Genomic DNA, 18,539 nt, shown 5'->3' on the forward strand with positions numbered 1-18,539 from the left:
TTGGTTATATTAACTTGTAAGTATTTTATTTTTTGATGCCATTGTAAATGGGATTAATTTCTTTTTCAGATAGTTCGTCATTAGTGTATAGAAATACAACTAATTTTTATATGTTCATTTTGTATTCCATAACTTTACTAAATTTGTTTATTAAATTTGATAACTTTTTTGTAGAGTGTTTGTAACAAGTTTCTTATGTATAAGATCATGTCAATTGCAAACAGGGACAATTTTTTCTTTATTTCTAACTTGGATGCGTTTCTTATCTTTTTCTTGCTCAATTGCTCTGACTTGGACTTTCAGTACTGTGTTGAATAGAAGTGGTGAGTGTGGGCATCCTTGCCTTGTTCCTAATTTTAGTGGTAAAATCAATTTTTCACCACTGGGTATGATGTTAACCAGACACTTTTTATTTATGTTCTTCATCACGTTGATGTAATTTCCCTGTATTTCTAGTTTGTTGAGGGTTTTTAATCATGAGTGGCTATTCCTGTGGCCTGAATGTTTGTGTCTTGCTATTCATATGTTGAAGCCATAAGTTGAATTCCTATGTTGAAGCCTAATTCCTTGTGTGATGGTATTTGTAGATGGGACCTTTGGAAGGTGTTTAGGTCATAAGAGTGTGGCCCTCATGAATAGGATTAGTGCACTTAGACAAAGCAAAATGATGGTTGCCTATGAACCAGAAAATAGGCTTTCACCAGATACTGAATCTGCTTGCCCCTTGATTTTGGATGTCACAAGTCTTCAGAACCCTGAGAAATAAATATCTATTGCTTGTAACCCATCCAGTCTATGTTATTTGTTATACCAAATAAGCTAAGGCAGATGTTTAATTTTATTAAATGCTTTCTTTTTTTTTTATTGATATGATCATGTTATTTTTATTCCTTATTCTGTTAATGTGGTACATCACATTTATTGATTTGCATATGTTGAGCCATCCTTGTGTGCCAGGAATAAAGCCCACATGGTCATGGTGTATGATCCTTTTGTGCTATTGAATTCAGTTTGCTAGTATTTTATTTAGGATTTTGGATCTATGTTCAATAGGGAAATTGGCATGTAGTGATCTTTTCTCATGGTGTATTTGTTGGGATTTAGTGTCAGGATAGTGCTTGCCTCATACAATAAGTTTGGAAGTATTCCCTTCTCTTCAATTTTTTGGATGAGTTTGAGAAGAATTGATATTAATTCTTCTTTAAATGTTTGGTAGAATTTGCCTGAGAAGCCATCAGGTCCTGGGCTTTTCTTTGTTAGGAGGACTTTGATTACTGATTCAATCTCCTTACTCATTATAGATCTGTTTAAACTTTCTATTGCCTTATGATTCAGGCTTGGTAGGTTGTATATTTCTAGGAATTTATCCATTCCTTCAAGGTTATCGAGTTTGTGAACATATAATTGTTCACAGTAGTCTCTTATGATCCTTTTTATTGTATGGCATCAGTTGTATGTTCTTTCATTTATAATTTTACTTATCTTTTGTTTCTGTTGTTTCTCCCTTTTTCCTTGGTCTACCTAAAAGCTTGTCAATTCTTTTTCTCTTTTCTGAGACGGAGTCTTGCTCTGTTGCCCAGACTGGAGTGCAGTGGCATGATCACAGCTCATTTCATTCTCCACCTCGCAAATTCAAGTGATTCTCCCGCCTCAGGCTCCCGAGTAGCTGGCATTACAGGCATGTGCCACCACACCTGACTGATTTTCATATTTTTAGTAGAGACAGGGTTTCACCATGTTGGTCAGGCTCGTTTTGAACTCCTCACCTCAGGTGAACCACCTGCCTCGACATCCCAAAGTGCTGGGATTGCAGGCATGAGCCACCGTGCCTGGCCAAAGCTTGTCAATTCTATCTTGTTGAAAAATCAACTTAATTTCATTGATTTTTTTCCTATTCTCTATTTGATTTATTTTTCTGTGATCTTTATTATTTTCTTCCTTCTACTAACTTTAGGTTTAGTTTGTTCTTTTATTTCTCATTCCTCAAGGTGTAAAGTTAGGTTTTGTAATTGAAATCTTTCTTTTTATTTTAAAGTTAGGTGTTTATCACTCTGAAATTCCCTTTAGTACTGCTTTTGCTGCCTCCCAGTAAGTTTGGTATATTACGTTTTTGTTTTCATTTATCTCAATGGATAAAAAAATTATTTTCTAATTTCTTTTTTTATCCATTGGTTGTTCAAGGGTGTGTTGCTTAATTTTTACATATGTATGTTTTTTCCAGTTTTTCTTCTGGTATTGAATTTTAGTTTCGTTCCATTGTGGTTGGAAAAGATTCTTGATATAATTTCAATCATTTTAAATTTGTTAAGACTTGTTTTGTGACCTAACATGTGGTCTGTCCTGGGGAATGGTCCATGTGTGCTTGAGAAGCATGTATATTCTGCAGTAGTTAGCTTGTGTATTTTGTATATGTCTGTTAAGGCCATTTGGTCCATAGTGTAATTCAAATGTACTATTTCTCTTGCTCTCTTTTTTTTTGCCTAGTTGTTCTACTTGCTATTGAAGGTAGGATTTTGAAGTTTCTTACTATTGAATTGCTGTTTATTTCTCCCTTCAGTTCTGTCATTATTTGCTTTATATATTTAGATGTCTGATGGGTGTGTATATAATTAATTGTTACAACTCCTGGTGAAATGGCCATTTCATCATTATATAATATCATAATTTGTTTCTTGACTTAAAGTCATTTTGTCTGTATTAGCATGTCATTCTGCTCTCTTTTGGTTGCCATTTTCATGGAATAGCATTTTCTGCTCCTTTACTTTTAGCCTAATTGTCAGTAAATACAAAGTGGGTATCTTGTAGACAGCATATAATTGGATTTTGTATTTTTATTAATTCTGCCACTCTGTTTTGAGAGTTTACTTCTGTTTACATTTAAAGTAATTATTGTTAGAGAAGGATTTACTACTGCAATTTTATTAATTGTTTTCTGTTTGTCATGCAGGTCTTTTGTCCCTCTTTTCTTCCTTGCTGTCTTCCTTTGTGTTTTATTGTTGTTAATTTTTGTATTAATATGCTTTCATTCTGTTTTCTTTTTGTGTATATAACTTCTAAAGGTATTTTTTTGTGTTTTCCACAAAACATCTTATAATTATCATGGTCTATTTTAAGCTGATAACAACTGAACTTAAATCACATACACCCTATACTTTTATTCCCCACTACATGTTTTATGTTATTGATTCACAATTTACAGTTATTTATATTGTGTATCCAGTAACATAATTTTAGCTATAGTTATTTTTAATATCTTTGTCTTATAACTTTTATACCATAATTAAAAGTGTCCAATTCACTGGCATTAAGGACATGACAAAATCACTTTTAAAATTTCTTTAAAATTTATTATTTGGCTGTCAGTTTTTCAATATTACTCTTGCACATACTTTAAAGAGTCAAAATAGTTCCAAAAAGCTCACTGTTAAAAAAACAACAATTTCCACATACACTATGGTTTTGGCTTCATTTCCCCTGCTCTTGACAGAACCACTTTCAGCTCTTTCAATTCTCTATCTGTTCAAATTACATAATAATAATTTTGCTACTTTTTGATTTTTGTTTTAGCACTGACTTCCCACCATGGAAGGTGGAGATTGATCTCTTTTTCAGTTTTCCTTTTGCCACATAGTAGCACTCTTTTACCCCCATTCACTCCTCATGTTTATGTGATCATTTTGGTTAGATCAACATTCAGTATTTGCATTATTCTGACTACATAAATGAAATTCAGCTGAGCTGAATAATATAGTTTTACTTTTCCCTGTACCCAGGGAAATGCAGGTAATTAATAGAAACTTGGGGTTGGGTGTGGTGGCTCACACCTGTAATCCTAGCACTTGAGAGGCTGATAGGGCAGAATTGCTTGAGCCCAGGAGTTCAAGACCGGCCTGGGCCACAAAGTGAGACCCCCGTTTTTATTTTTAAAGTTTTTTTTAAAAAGAAATTATGGGTATCCTCTTGAGGTTGTGGTCTAAAGGTGAATAATTCCTTGGTAAGGTCTAAGCTGCCCTAGTTCCTTGGTTAGTTGCAAGAGATGAGACTTGAGTAGAGCTTAGAGAACCTCTGTCTGGGTCATGCTGGATGACTGAGTTATATATCTCCTGTCTTTCCTACCCCCTCTCTCTCCACCTCTTTTTTACCCTCAGCGGATAGCAGGCTCCAAGCTCCCTTCCAGACTCCAGTATTTTGGTCAGTCACTGAGTGGGGGGCAGGACCTCACAATGGATGGACTGGTGGACCTGACTGTAGGAGCCCAGGGGCACGTGCTGTTGGTCAGGTGAGAATGCCTTTTGGAGTCAACCAGACATTCTCCCTTGAAGGAATGTTTCTTGTTTGAAGGTCCCTGATGGTTTTCTGGTGTCCCTGCAGGTCCCAGCCAGTACTGAGAGTCGAGGCAACTATGGAGTTCAATCCCAGGGAAGTGGCAAGGAATGTATTTGAGTGTAATGATCAGATGGTGAAAGGCAAGGAAGCTGGGGAGGTCAGAGTCTGCCTCCGTGTCCAGAAGAGCACACGGGATCGGCTAAGAGAAGGTGAGTCTCAAGAGGTTAAATGACCGAGGACATGAATGGGTGCTGCAACCCACTCTGCCCAGCCTTCTGGCTGTCCTGAACTGAGTTCTCACAGGCTCTGACAACCTTCTCCAAGACTTACCTGAGTGAGCAGGCTATTGCCCTGCTGGGTGGGGAAGTCCAGTGGACCTCCCTAAAGAGGTGGGCATGTGGCACTTCCTTACTCCCTCAGTTCTCCGGAGGACTGAGGTCCCCATGCCTGTGAACAAACCATGTTTTTGTTTTTTAATGAATGGAGAGAAAACCTATTTGGGGAGATTGAATTGATGAAGCTAAACAGAAATTTACAAAGCACTCACATACACATTTTATCACTGGTGACTTCTTCCCTTGTTCCTATTCTCAAAGAGTAGAATTGTGTTTGGGGTGGGAGAATAGTAATGACAGTACTAAGAATAACTGTCTTTAGTAGTGACAGTAGTAGGAATAACTGTCTCTAGTAATGACAGTACTAGAAAGAATTGTATCCTCTTTAAAGGTAAAATTATTAGCTGGGCATGATGGCAATTTCTTGTAGTCTCAGCTACTTGAGAGGCTGAGGTGGGAGGATCATTTGAGCCCAGGAGGTTGAGGCCAGCCTGGGCAACATAGCAAGACCCATCCCTAAAAAATGATTACCTTTCTAGGAGCAGTTTTCCTAGGCTGAGGAGATAGCATTCCAGATATGAGGGCAGCCAGCATGGCTAGAAATTAAGAGCAAAATGTTAGAGAGTAGGGAATTGAAGAAGAGTTACTCCCAAACCTACATAGAAATCCCCCTCTACTCTTTGGCTGACTCCTAAGACATGAATGCCCAGGTCAGTACTCCAAGAAACCCAGTAGAAAACAGCAACTGAAAAGCCAAAGAGCTGATCAGAGAATTCAGCAGCTCCCCACTGCTGGGGAGACAGAGATTTGAGAGGCCTTGGTAAATGCCTTGGTCTTTCCATTGAGACAACTGACTAGCAACCAAGAGAAACAATATACAATAGAAACAGACCCACAGGTGATTCAGAAATTAGAATGATTGGATAGGAATTTTAAAAAGGTAACTATAATTAATATCTTCAAGAAAAAAGAGAAAGGATGAGAACTTCATCAAAAACCTGGAATTCATAAAATAGAGTCAAATGGAAACTCTAGAACCAAAAAATGCAATGACTGAAATGAAGAATTCAGTAAATAGATTTATAGCAGATTAGAAGCAGAACAGAGAATTAGTGAACTAGAAGACAAGTCATTTGAAAGTATCTGGATAAATATGCAGGTAAAAAGAATGAAAAATACAGAAAAACATCATAAGAGATGTGTGGGATATGGTGAAAGATCTAACAAACATGTAATTGGAATTACAGAAAGTGGTGGTGGGGGAGGAGAGAGAGAGAGACAGAGAGAGAGAGTGAGAGAAAGAAAATAGGAAGGATGGAATAGGAAAGACAGAATAGGAAAGATGGAATAGGATGGAATAGGAAAGATGTTAAAGAATTTCCGACTTCACTTGGGAGCCGCCCCAGGCCAGGGGGCGACACAGCGTCCCCTCCCTTAGCCTAGCCGCGACCCAGCTTTAGGGCCTAAGGGCAAATCAAGCGCCCGGTCCTCCCGGCGCCGTGTGCGCAGCCCGCTCAGGCCCTTGGCCACCGTCGCCGCGGGGACAGGCCGCGAGCCACAGAGGCCTAGTGCGCGCCCCGCCCCTGAGCCCGCAGTAGGAGCGGCCTCAGCCCGTGAGCCGGGAGTTGTCCCCTTAGTCATCCCTCGCACTTGGAGGGCCGCTGGGGCGGGGCAGGCCTTCGGGCCTGACGGCACCCGGGCGGTCGAATCCCTCAACTCCCGCGGGTGGCCCGGCGAGGGAAGGAGCCGAGTTCGGTTTCCTCAAAATGATAAAAGCAGGAAAACTCAAGACAAAGAAATCCAACAAGGCTAGTGATTTCAGCGATATGGAGAATTGGCCAACGCCAAGTGAATCAGCGAACACTGGATTTCAGAGTGTCCTCAGCCAAGGAAATAAAAAGCCACAAAATAGAAAAGAAAAAGAAGAGAAGGTTGAAAAGAGAAGTAACAATGAGAGCAAAGAAAATCGGAAAACAAAGTTAAATGGTCCCGGTGAAAATGTCAGTGAGGATGAGGCTCAGTCAAGTAATCAACGAAAGAGAGCTAATAAGCGCAAGTGGGTACCACTCCACTTAGATGATGTAAGATCAGAGAGTCAAGAAAGACCTGGATCCCGGAACACCTGAAGATGTCAACCTGAAGCAAAGAAACCAACACATAACAATAGGAGAAATGATACACGAAATTGGAGGCGAGACAGAGAAAAAAAGAGATGATCAAGATGAAGTTTCCAGTGTGAGAAGTGAGGGTGGTAATATCCGAGGTTCCTTTAGAGGTCGAGGAAGAGGCGGAGGATGGGGAAGAGGACGAGGCAGAGGAAATCCTCGACTGAACTTTGACTATTCATATGGTTATCAAGAACGTGGTGAAAGGACTGATTGACCATTTCAAACAGGACTTAATACCAGCATGATGTATTACTATGATGATGGTACAGGTGTACAGGTGTATCCTGTGGAAGAAGCATTGCTTAAAGAGTATATTAAGCATCAAATTGAATATTACTTCAGTGTAGAAAATTGGGAACGAGACTTCTTTCTTCGGGGAAAGATGGATGAACAAGGTTTCTTGCCTATTTCCCTGATTGCTGGTTTTCAGCGTGTTCAGGCTCTCACTACAAACTTTAATCTCATCTTAGAAGCACTGAAGGATAGCACAGAAGTAGAAATTGTGGATGAGAAAATGAGAAAAAAGATAGAACCAGAAAAGTGGCCAGTTCCAGGCCCAGTTCCAGGCCCTCTTCCACGCGATGTGCCACCAACAGACTTCTCTCAACTGATTGATTGTCCAGAGTTTGTACCAGGCCAAGCCTTTTGCTCATATCCAGTCAGGGTGATGATCTTCTTAAGCTCTTGGATGTCATTTGATCAGAATATGCAGTGGAATAGGTGACTCATTGAAATGCCATTATAAATACTGGAACAAATCCTGCTGTAAAAATGAAAGCGATCAGACTGTCTTCTGTTCAAGAATGTCTATTCCCACCTCCTGGTGGAGGAAGTTGGGCCAACACTGCAGTGGAGATAACCACCTTTGCGATAATGAGAGACAGACCAGAGGACTGCTACTCTTTTTATAGGAGCTGCCTATTTCTGTGTAATTGGCCTGGGCTGCATGGGCTGCTTTTATTCATGGTGGAAAAGTTAATTGTTACTATTCTGGAAATACCACAAGAGCATGTTTTCTGTTTCCAGGGTTATGTACTTGTGTCCAGATGAATAAAGCAGAAAAAGGGGATTGAGTAGCATTTCCCAGATTCTTAAGTACTTTGCTATTTGATTTGCCTTTCAGTGTAGTGTACATTGCAAAACTCAGATATTGTCATGATGTTTCACTTGGACATAAGACTTATTAATGTGGACACTTAAGGGGTAAGGAATTTAAGAACTGAATGAAGATATTTCTTCCTTTACTCTTCAAAATGTATTTTTGATACATCAGTATGAGAGAACGTCCCATCAACAAAGCATCGATGATGGACAGTCTCACAGTATTTTTATCTTATGCTTCTTTGTCAGGCTTCTGCTTCTAATCCCAGTAAGCAAGTTGGACAGGCATTTTAAAAGCTGAAGAAAAGTGACATTATTTTAGCTAATGGTTGTTAATTTATTTTTTGTTAAGATATAATGGGTGATTATATAAGTTAGATTTATCTATTGTATCAACTTGGGTCCAAGATGACAGTTTTAGCCAGCTTGTGAACAGGCACTGGGTAAGTTAGCTAAAATAACATATACTTTCTCTACAGGGTAGGTAAGATAGGTCAGTCAAGTTGGTAACCGTTTATGCATACTAATCTGTCCATTAACCATCCATTAACCATTTATGCATACTAATAAAATTATAAGAATAATAATAAAAAAAGAATTTCCCCAAACTGGCCAGTCGCGCGGTGGCTCACACCTGTAATCCCAGCACTTTGGGAGGCCGAGGCAAGTGGATCACCTGAGGACAGGAGTTTGAGACCAGCCTGGCCAACATGCTGAAATCCCATCTCTACAAAAAGTACAAAATTAGCAGGTGTGGTGGCACGCATCTGTAATCCCAGCTACTCAGGAGGCTGAAGCAGAATCGCTTGAAACTGGGAGGCTGAGGTTGCAGTGACCTGAGCTCCCCCCATTGCATTCCAGCCAGGGCGACAAGAGTGAAAGTCCATTAAAAAAAAAAAAATTCCCCAAACTGATGAAAGACATCAAGATTCTTTACAAAATCAAAGCAGGATAAATATAAAGGACATTATATCAATGCATGTTATAATCAAACTGCTGAAGACCAAAGACAAAGAGAAAAAAAATTTAAAGAAGCCAGAAAAATACAGTATATTTTTTATTGAGTAACAGAATAGCTACCATTTATTGAGCACTTATTGTATAAAAGGCACTGTGCTAAATGCTTGATAAGCACTGTTTCACTTCCTTTTTACCATTGGGTGTCATTATTATCATTATTATCCTCACTTTAAAAATAAAGAATGGAGGCCAGGCGCAGTGGCTCACGCCTTTTATCCCAGTGCTTTGGGAGGCTGAGGCAGGTGGATTAGTTCGAGACCAGCCTGGCCAACATGGTGAAACCCTATCTGTATTAAAAACACAAACATTAGCAGGACGTGGTGGCATGTGCCTGTAATCCCAGCTACTCGGGAGGCTGAGGCAGGAGAATCGCTTGAACCTGGGAGGCAGAGGTTGCAGTGAGCTAAGATTGCACCCCTGCACTCCAGCCTGGGCAACAGAGCAAGATTCTGTCTCAAAAAAGAAAATGAAAACTAAAAAGAAAGGAAGGAAGGAAGAAGGGAAGGAAGGAAAGGAAGAAAAGGAAGGAAGGAAAGAAAGGAAAGAAGGAAAAAAGGAAGGAAGGAAGGAAAGGAAGGAAGGGAGGAAGGAAAAGAAAGAAAGAGAAAGAAAGAAAGAAGGAAAGAAAGAAAAGAAAAGAAAGAAAGGAAAAAGGAAGGAAGGAAGGAAGGAAAGAAGGAAGGAAGGAAGCAAGCAAGCAAGCAAGGGAGACTCAGAGAGTTCAGACAACATACCGCAAGTCGTACAGCTGAGAAGCAGAGGAGCTGGGCCTTGAGCTCCCATCTGCCGGGCTCCGAGGTGCAGGCCGCTCACCCGCTGTGCCACCCTGTCCCTTCAGGGCAGATCCAGAGTGTTGTGACTTACGACCTGGCTCTGGACTCCGGCCGCCCACATTCCCGCGCTGTCTTCGGTGAGACAAAGAACAGCACGCGCAGGCAGACGAAGACCTTGGGGCTGACCCAGACTTGTGAGACCCTGAAGCTACAGTTGCCGGTGAGCAGGAGAGTGGCCAGAACCCTGTGTTCTCCAAGCATGGGGTGGGCTTGGGGAGCTAAGGAGGGCAGATCCCCAAATCCCGGCTATCTCTTAGGATTGCATCGAGGACCCAGTGAGCCCCATTGTGCTGCGCCTGAACTTCTCTCTGGTGGGAACTCCCTTGTCTGCTTTCGGGAACCTCCGGCCGGTGCTGGCTGAGGATGCTCAGAGACTCTTCATAGCCTTAGTGAGTCCGGAGTTGGGATCCTGCAGGGGTGTGGAAGAGACCAGAGGCCAAGGTGGTTGAAACTCATTTTATTTGATTGCATCTATTTTTACTTCAACATTTTATTTTATTGTTTAATTTCACAACATTTGGTTATTTCCTTTCCTTTCATTTGATCATATTCATTTTTTTAAAAGTTTCCCTTTGAGAAGAATTGTGGCAATGACAACATTTGCCAGGATGACCTCAGCATCACCTTCAGTTTCATGAGGTGAGTTTTCTTTCTTCCACACCTCCTCCAGAGGAGGACCCGGACCATGACCCGCTGTGTTCTCCTCCTGGCCCCCAAGGGAGCCGGGTGTTCCTGGGCTCTGAGGTCCCGTGTGGCTGCCCCTGTACTGTTGTCTCTCATCCAGTGCCTGAGTCTCCGTTCCGCTGAAGCAGGCTTTGCCACAGGGAATCCCCCAGCGCCCCACCCCCGGCCTGTCTTCTTCCCACAGCCTGGACTGCCTCGTGGTGGGTGGGCCCCGGGAGTTCAACGTGACAGTGACTGTGAGAAATGACGGCGAGGACTCCTACAGGACACAGGTCACCTTCTTCTTCCCACTTGGCCTGTCCTACCGGAAGGTGTCCAGGCTCCAGGTAACCACATCCTTCTCAGGCTCCATCTGACCTTTGCTTCACCGTCCTCATGGCTGGAGGTGGATATCACCACCTTTGCCTCCCTTGCCTTCCAGAACCAGCGCTCACAGCGATCCTGGCGCCTGGCCTGTGAGTCTGCCTCCTCCACCGAAGTGCCTGGGGCCTTGAAGAGCACCAGCTGTAGCATAAACCACCCCATCTTCCCAGAAAACTCAGAGGTCAGAACTCCTGGCTCCTCCCCTCCTTCTTTCTTTGATTTCTTTGGGGAGTCTTTTCTTCTTCTTCTCTTCTTTTTTTTTTTTGAGACGGAGTCTTGCTCTGCCGCCCAGGCTGGGGTGCAGTGGCCGGATCTCAGCTCACTGCAAGCTCCGCCTCCCAGGTTTACGCCATTCTCCTGCCTCAGCCTCCCGAGTAGCTGGGACTACAGGCGCCCGCCACCTCACCCGGCTACTTTTTTGTATTTTTTAGTAGAGACGGGGTTTCACCGTGTTAGCCAGGATGGTCTCGATCTCCTGACCTCGTGATCCGCCCGTCTCGGCCTCCCATAGTGCTGGGATTACAGGCTTGAGCCACCGCGCCCGGCCTCTTCTTCTCTTCTTTAGTAGGGATTCCTTTTTGTACAAAACAGCTTTATTGAGATATAATTCACATACCATCCAATTCACCTATTTAAAGCATACATTTCAAACCCAGCACAGTGGCTCATGTTTGTAATCCTAGCACTTTAGGAGGTCGAGGCAGGAGGATTGCTTGAGTCCAAGAGTTTGAAACCAGCCTAGGTGACATGGCAAGACCCTGTCTCTACAAAAACTGTAAAAATTAGCTGGGGGTGGTGGTGCACACCTGTAGTCCCAGCTACTTGGGAGGCTGGGGTGGGAGGATCTTCTAAGCCTGGGAGGTTGAGGCTGCAGCGAGCTATGATAACACCACTGCACTCTAGCCTGGGCAACAGAGTGAGACCCTGTCTCAAAAATAAAATAAAATAAAATAAAATAAAATAGAGCATACAGTTCAGTGGCTTTGAGTGAATTCACAGGGTCTTGCATCCATCATCATGATCCATTTCAGAACATCTTCATTACCTCACAAAAAGCCTCTGTTCCTGTTGGCCCTCAACCCCAACCCTCCCATCTCCCCCAGCTCTGGGCAACCACTAATCTACTTTGTGTCTATAGATTTGCCTGTTCTGGACATTTCATATAAATGAAATAATACCGTATGTGATCCTTTTGCTAGCATAATATTAAGCAAGGACTTAGCAAGGATCATTCACATCGTTGTATGTGTCAGTACTTCATTGCTTTACATTTAAAAAAATTTTTTAGTATATTTTTTGAGATGGAGTCTCACTTTGTCACCCAGGCTGGAGTGCAGTGATGCAATCTTGGCTCACTGCAACCTCTGCCTCCCAGGTTGAAGCGATTCTTGTGCCTCACCCTCCCAAGTAGCTGGGGTTACATGCGCCTGCCACCACGCCCAGTTAATTTTTGTATTTTTAGTAGATACAGGGTTTCGCCATGTTGGCCAGGCTGGTCTCGAACTCCCAACCTCAGGTGATCCACCTGCCTCAGCTTCCCAAAGTGCTAGGATTACAGGTGTGAGCCACCGCGCCCGGCCTTCATTGCTTTTTATTTGGTGAACAATATCCTGTTGTATGGATGGGCCATATTTCATGTCTCCATTAATCAGATGACGGGCATTTGGGTTATTTCTTCTCTCCTATTTCTATCATTGCTTCTCCTTTCTCCCATTCCAGGTCACCTTTAATATCACATTTGATGTGGACTCTAAGGCTTCCCTTGGAAACAAACTGCTCCTCAAGGCCAATGTGACCAGGTGCTCTCTGCCAGGCTTCTGCATGCAGTTGCCCTTCTGAGGCCCCAGCCCCTGGCCCAGGGTGGGCCTTTGCCCTTTGCCCACTGGTTCTCCCTTCAATGCATTTGTTCACTTAGCAAACACTCACTGAGCACCCACCATGTGCTGGGTCTTGTGCTGAGTGCTGGTGGGACGGTGGTGGATCACACGATGGTGGTTCCTGCCCTCTCAGAGATGATAATTGAGTGGCAAAGACAGGCAAGAAAACTAGCCATTAATCTGGCATCTCAAATCCAGTATGAGATGCAAGATTAGATGGCGGATGGCCAGTGTTCTTGGGAGTCTGGTGTTCAGAGAAGATTCCTAAAGAAAATATATTTAGGAGCTGGATGTGGTGGCTCAGCCCTGTAATCTCAGCACTTTAGGAGACTGAGGCAAAACAATGGCTCAAACCCAGGAGTTCAAAATCAGCCTGGACAACATATCAATACCCTGTTTCTACAAAAAATACAAAAATTAGCCAGGCATGGTGGTGCATGCCTGTAATCCCAGCTACTCCGGAGGCTGAGGCACAAGAATTGCTTGAGCCTGGAAGATGGAGGCTGCAGTGAGCTGAGATTGTGCCACTGCACTGCAGCCTGGGCAACAGAGTGAGACCCAGTCTCAAAAAAATAAAAAATAAATAAAATAAAAATAAAAAAAGAAAATGAAAGGGGGAAAAAAAGAAAATATATTTAGACAAAGCAAAAGCATGAACTGAGGGCGGGCATGAAGACAGAAGGCAGGAAGCAGGTATCAGGGATGGGAAGATCCGGGTGTGTTTAAGAGTGGCCTCAGCATGAAATGCAGGGTTGAAGGAGCTGGTGGTGGTTAGATACAGGCCATGTCCCAAAATGGCTGATGGGTGTTGCTAGGGATTTGCAGTTCCGCCTCTGGGAGTGACATAATCATATTGGCATGTTAGAACGATCACTCTTCAGGAGGGCTGACGATTGGGGTGGGAGCAGGTGTGAATTCAGGGACCAGTTAGAGGAAGGTGGCTGTAGACATCCAGGTGGGGAGGGATGGGCCTGGGCTAGGCAGGGGCAGGGGCTGGAGAAGAGTGGGGTTTCAGACGCAGAGATAACAGAACTTGGTGGCTGATTGGAGGCAGGGAGTGAGGGAGAGGGAGGAGGAAAGACTGTCCATTCTCAAGAGCTTGCTGGAGCTCTCTCTTTCCCTCCAGTGAGAACAACATGTCCAGAACCAACAAAACCGAATTCCAACGGGAGCTGCCGGTGAAATATGCCGTCTACATGGTGGTCACCAGGTGCTGGCTTCAGGACTTTAGCTGAGCCTCCCTTCTGGGCTGGACATGACTGATCTGTGTGCAAGAGTCTGTGCATGTCTGTGTGTGTGTGAGTCTGAGGATCTATGTGCATGTGTATGTGTGCATGGGTGTGTGAGTGTGAGGATCTATGCATGTTTGTGTGTATGGATGTGTATTTGTGCATGTGTGTGTCTGAGGATCTATCTGTATGTGTGTATGTGTGCATGGGCGTGTGTGCATGTGAGTGTGATCTATGTGCATGTGTATGTGTGCAAGGGTGTGTATTTGTGTGTCTGAGGATCTATGTGCATGTGTGTATGTGTGCATGGGTGTGTATTTGTGTGAGAATCTATGTGCATGTGTATGTGTACATGGGTGTGTATTTATGCATGTGTGTGAGTGTGAGGATCCTTGTGCGTGTATTTGTGCATGTGTGTCTGAGGATCTGTGTGCATGTATGTGTGCATGGGTGTGTATTTGTGCATGTGTGTGTGAGGATCTATGTGCATATGTGTGTGTGCATGGGTGTGTATTTGTGCGTGTGTGAGAGGATTCATCTGCGTATGTGTGCATAGGTGTGTGTCCATGGGTATGTATTTGTGCATGTATGTGTGTCTGAGGATCTATGTGTGCATGTATGTGTGAATGAGTGTGTATTTGTGCATGTGTGTGTCTGAGGGTCTATGTGCATGTATGTGTGCATGGGTGTGTATTTGTGCACGTGTGTGTGTCTGAGAGTCTACATGCGTGTATGCGTGCATGGGTGTGCATGTGTGCATGTGTGTGTAAGTGGCCCAAATGGACACGCACTGTGTGTCCAGCATACGTTGCTTCCCCCATCCTCCTGCACCCTACCACATCTCCACCCCCCAGGCCTTCATTACCCATGTGCCTGTTCGCTCCTTACACACTTAGCCTGAGACACCCTCCCAGGGCACCCATCATGTTTTGTCACCTCCTGTCCCTTCTTTCTCCCTTCAGCCATGAGGTCTCCACTAAATATATCAACTTCACGGCCTCAGAGAACACCAGTCGGGTCATGCAGCATCAATATCAGGTGGGGACCTGGGGCATCTTCGTCCTGAGAAGGAGGCTGGGGAGGAAAATCGATGGTAGACAATGCAGAAACAGGGATGGGAAATGTGCGCAAGGCGCCTGTGGTGTGCCGGACTTGGTCCACGCTGCTGTCAGTATGCACACATGCACGCACGTATGTATGTGACATGCACGCACGTAATTATCTTGTGTTACCTTCGTAACGACTCTGTGGGGCACTGTCATGATCCCCAGTTTACAGATGAAGAAACTGAGGCTCAGAGAGGTTTACAGAACACGCCCGAGGTCTCCCACCGAGTAAGTGGGAGACCTAGGACTGGAGACCAGGCCATGTGGCACTGGAATGCATATTAGGTGTACACTCTACTCTCTCAAACAGGAAGGGGCAGGACGCCCCGGCCTGTGGCCTGCCCCATAGGGAGGGGAGGCTGATTTTCCAGGCTGGTGGGGGAGGACGGCCAGAGCCCTGACCCCGCCCTCCCCGGTGCAGGTCAAAAACCTGGGGCAGAGGAGCCTCCCCATCAGCCTGGTATTCTTGGTGCCCGTCCGGCTGAACCAGACGATCATATGGGACCGCCCCCAGGTCACTTTCTCCGAGGTGAGCGGAGCTCGGCCTGACTCCTGCAGCGCCCTGGGCCTTCCTCTCACCTCTGTCTCCACTGTTGGGTTTTGGAGCTGCTCCCCCTCCCTCCTGGACCCAAGCCATCTCACCTCTTGAGAGGTGGGCCCTGGCGCCTTCATCTCTGCCCCTTCTCAGTGCGTCTCTTTCCTCAGAGCCTCTCGAGTACGTGCCACACCGAGGAAATACTTCCCACCCCTCACATCGACTTTCTGGCTAAGCTTCGGAAGGACCCAGTGGTGGTGAGAAGCTAAGTCAGTCCCAGGGCCATATGGAGACCCAGCGCGCTTCCCTGCTGCAACCTGTATGGTCTCTGAGCACATGGGGAGGGGTGTTCTTTGCCTTCTGCTTCCTCACCCGTCCCCTCCCCTCCTGCGTTCCCCAGAACTGCTCCATTGCTGTCTGCCAGAGAATCAAGTGTGACATCCCGTTCTTTGGCATCCAGGAAGAATTCAATGCCACCCTCAAAGGCAACCTCTCGTTTGACTGGTACATCAAGGTGTGTGGGGTCCTGATGCTTCGCCGGGCACAGGCGTGGTGCTCAGGGCCCAGGTGCAGTGCACACCCGCTCTCTTCCACAGACCTCGCATAACCACCTCCTGGTCGTGAGCACAGCTGAGATCATGTTTAACAATTCCACGTTCACCCTGCTTCCGGGACAGGGGGCGTTTGTGAGGGCCCAGGTACCTGTCTTGGATGCTGAGGAACTATTGGAGGGAGAGGGGCTGGGCTTGTGGAGATCTCTGGGGGAGGGGAGAGAGAGACACAAAGAGAGAGGGAGAGAGAGACACAGCAACAGAGAGACATAAGGAGAGAGACAGACATAAAGAGACAGAGACAGAGAGATAGAGACAGAGGGAGCAACAGATACAGAGACAGACACAAAGGAGAGAGAGAGAGACAGAGACAGTGAGAGATGGAGATAGAGACAGATAGAGATGGAGACAGAGACAGATACAGAGCGAGACAGAGGCAGGGAGAGATGGAGATAGAGAGACAGAGAGAGGCAGAAAGAGAGAAAGATAGAGGACAGAGAAACCGAGGGAGGAGGGAGAGGAGGGAGAAGAGGTGGGGGAGGAGGACTGAGGGCTGGGATTCTGGGGGACTTGAGGAGGGGTTCCCCACTTGATTCAGGGGTGCACACGGTGTGAATGGGGAACCCCCAGATATCCGGAGTCGTCTCCCCTGACGTCCCTCCTTCCTCCCCCAGACAGAGACCAAAGTGGAGCTGTTCGAGGTCCCCAACCCCTTGCCGCTCATCGTGGGCAGCTCTCTGGGGGGGCTGCTGCTCTTGGCCCTCATCACCGCCGCGCTGTACAAGGTGCTCCCCTCCATTCCGCCACCCACTCCATTCCCTTCCTCCTCTCGGGCCTCGCGCTGCAGCTCCATGCCTCAGTTTCCCCGGCGGGGCTGCCAGCTCTGTGACTGGGGCGAGTCCGGGAGTCTCTCTGCGCCTCAGTCTCTTAGGGAGGGTGGCCAGGTTCATGCGCAGGGCGCGCTGAGAACGCCCCAGGTGCAGACTCCACCAAATGCAGAGTCGCCCTCCTTGTTGTAGTTTCTGTTTCTCTCCAGGCCCTGAAGCGGATGTCACTCTCCTCCCGCCCCGCCCTCCTGGGTCCCTTCTGTCTCTGCCACGCGCTCTGGGACCCGTGCTGGCCCTCCCACCCCCTCCCCCTGGTCTGCGGAGTCGCCCTCTCCCTGGCTGTTGTCACCCTCACTGCCCTCCTCTGCCCCACAGCTCGGCTTCTTCAAGCGGCAGTACAAGGACATGATGAGTGAAGGGGGTCCCCCGGGGGCCGTACCCCAGTAGTGGCTCCTTCCCGACCAACCGAGCTGCCTCTCCGTGGCCAGCAGGACTCTGCCCAGACCACACATAGCCCCCAGGCTGCTGGACACACCAGACGGCGAAGTCTCCCCAAGACAGGACCAGCTTGGGCTTACATTTGTGTGTGTGCAAGTGTGTATGTGCATGTGTGTGAGTGTGTGCAAGTGTCTGTGTGCAAGCGTGTGCACGTGTGCGTGCATGTGCACTCACATGTCCACGTGTGCGTCAAGTATGTGAGTGTGTCCAACTGTGTGTGCGTGTGTCCAAGTGTGTGCAAATGTGTGTAAGCGTATGCATATGTGTGTGCGTGTGTGTGAGTGCATGTGTGTGCTCAGGGGTGTATGGCTCACGTGTGTGACTCAGATGTCCTTGGCGTGTGGGTAGGTGGTGGCAGCGCAGCCTCTCCCGCAGAAGGGAACTGCCTGGGCTCCCTTGTGCCTGGGTGAAGCCGCTGCTGGGTTTTCCTCCCGGAGAGGGGACGGTCAATCCTGTGGGTGAACCACAGAGGGAAACGCAGCAGCTCCTCTCCACTGAAGGAAGTGGGACTTCCTGTCGCCGGAGAGCCTGTGCGGCCTACGGGAGCCAGCGCAGCTTGGATGGAGATTCCGTGAGAAGCCGTGGGTGGAACCAGGAGCCTCACCAAATCCACTCCACGCCAGCGCTGATGCCCAGTAAAGATGTCCACTGAGGAATGATGAATCTCCCTTTATGGATTCATTTATTATTTCAATGTGACTTTCATTTTTTCAATGGATAAGCCTGTCTATGGTACAAAAATCAAAAAGCATTCAAGAGCGTACAGTGAAAACTCTCCCTTTCCAGATATTCAAGTCACCTCCTTAAAGGTAGTCACGCTTGTGTTTTGAGGTTTCCCTCAGATTCCAGGTGGTGTGCAAATGTACACACGTGTGCACACACATACACCACACATACACACACACAAGCTTTTTTTTTTTTTTTTTGAGACGGAGTCTCGCTCTGTCGCCCAGACTGGAGTGCAGTGGCGCGATCTCCACTCACTGCAAGCTCCGCCTTCCCGGGTTTACGCCATTCTCCTGCCTCAGCCTCCCGAGTAGCTGGGACTACAGGCGCCCGCCACCGCGCCCGGCTAATTTTTGTATT

General features: G+C 46.1%; 1 protein-coding gene and 1 pseudogene across 6 annotated transcripts in view; both read left to right on the forward strand.

Moving 5' to 3' along the window:
• ITGAM (integrin subunit alpha M) overlaps positions 1-18,216 on the forward strand; it is a 93,490-nt gene extending 75,274 nt beyond the window's left edge. For 3 of the 6 annotated variants that reach the window (XM_045381518.3, XM_045381513.3, XM_045381514.3), the window contains exons 15-31: positions 2,485-2,505; positions 4,149-4,279; positions 4,372-4,535; positions 9,789-9,943; positions 10,041-10,172; positions 10,349-10,422; positions 10,652-10,793; positions 10,889-11,011; positions 12,550-12,629; positions 13,834-13,917; positions 14,899-14,974; positions 15,464-15,571; positions 15,748-15,834; positions 15,978-16,091; positions 16,174-16,275; positions 16,803-16,913; positions 17,331-18,216. In XM_045381518.3, the coding sequence (XP_045237453.2) occupies positions 2,485-2,505; positions 4,149-4,279; positions 4,372-4,535; positions 9,789-9,943; positions 10,041-10,172; positions 10,349-10,422; positions 10,652-10,793; positions 10,889-11,011; positions 12,550-12,629; positions 13,834-13,917; positions 14,899-14,974; positions 15,464-15,571; positions 15,748-15,834; positions 15,978-16,091; positions 16,174-16,275; positions 16,803-16,913; positions 17,331-17,402 (1,776 nt within the window). In that variant the 3' untranslated portion in view covers positions 17,403-18,216. Of the gene's footprint in view, positions 1-2,484; positions 2,506-4,148; positions 4,280-4,371; positions 4,536-9,788; positions 9,944-10,040; positions 10,225-10,348; positions 10,423-10,651; positions 10,794-10,888; positions 11,012-12,549; positions 12,630-13,833; positions 13,918-14,898; positions 14,975-15,463; positions 15,572-15,747; positions 15,835-15,977; positions 16,092-16,173; positions 16,276-16,802; positions 16,914-17,330 lie in introns of those variants that run through there. The other 3 variants (XM_045381515.3, XM_045381517.3, XR_012428811.1) reach the window with 2 other exon arrangements.
• LOC102146287 (la-related protein 1B-like) lies at positions 5,127-8,525 on the forward strand (annotated as a pseudogene).
• Positions 18,217-18,539: the final 323 nt, after the last annotated feature.

This window comes from Macaca fascicularis, chromosome 20, assembly GCF_037993035.2.
Source record: "Macaca fascicularis isolate 582-1 chromosome 20, T2T-MFA8v1.1".
NCBI lineage: Eukaryota > Metazoa > Chordata > Mammalia > Primates > Cercopithecidae > Macaca > Macaca fascicularis.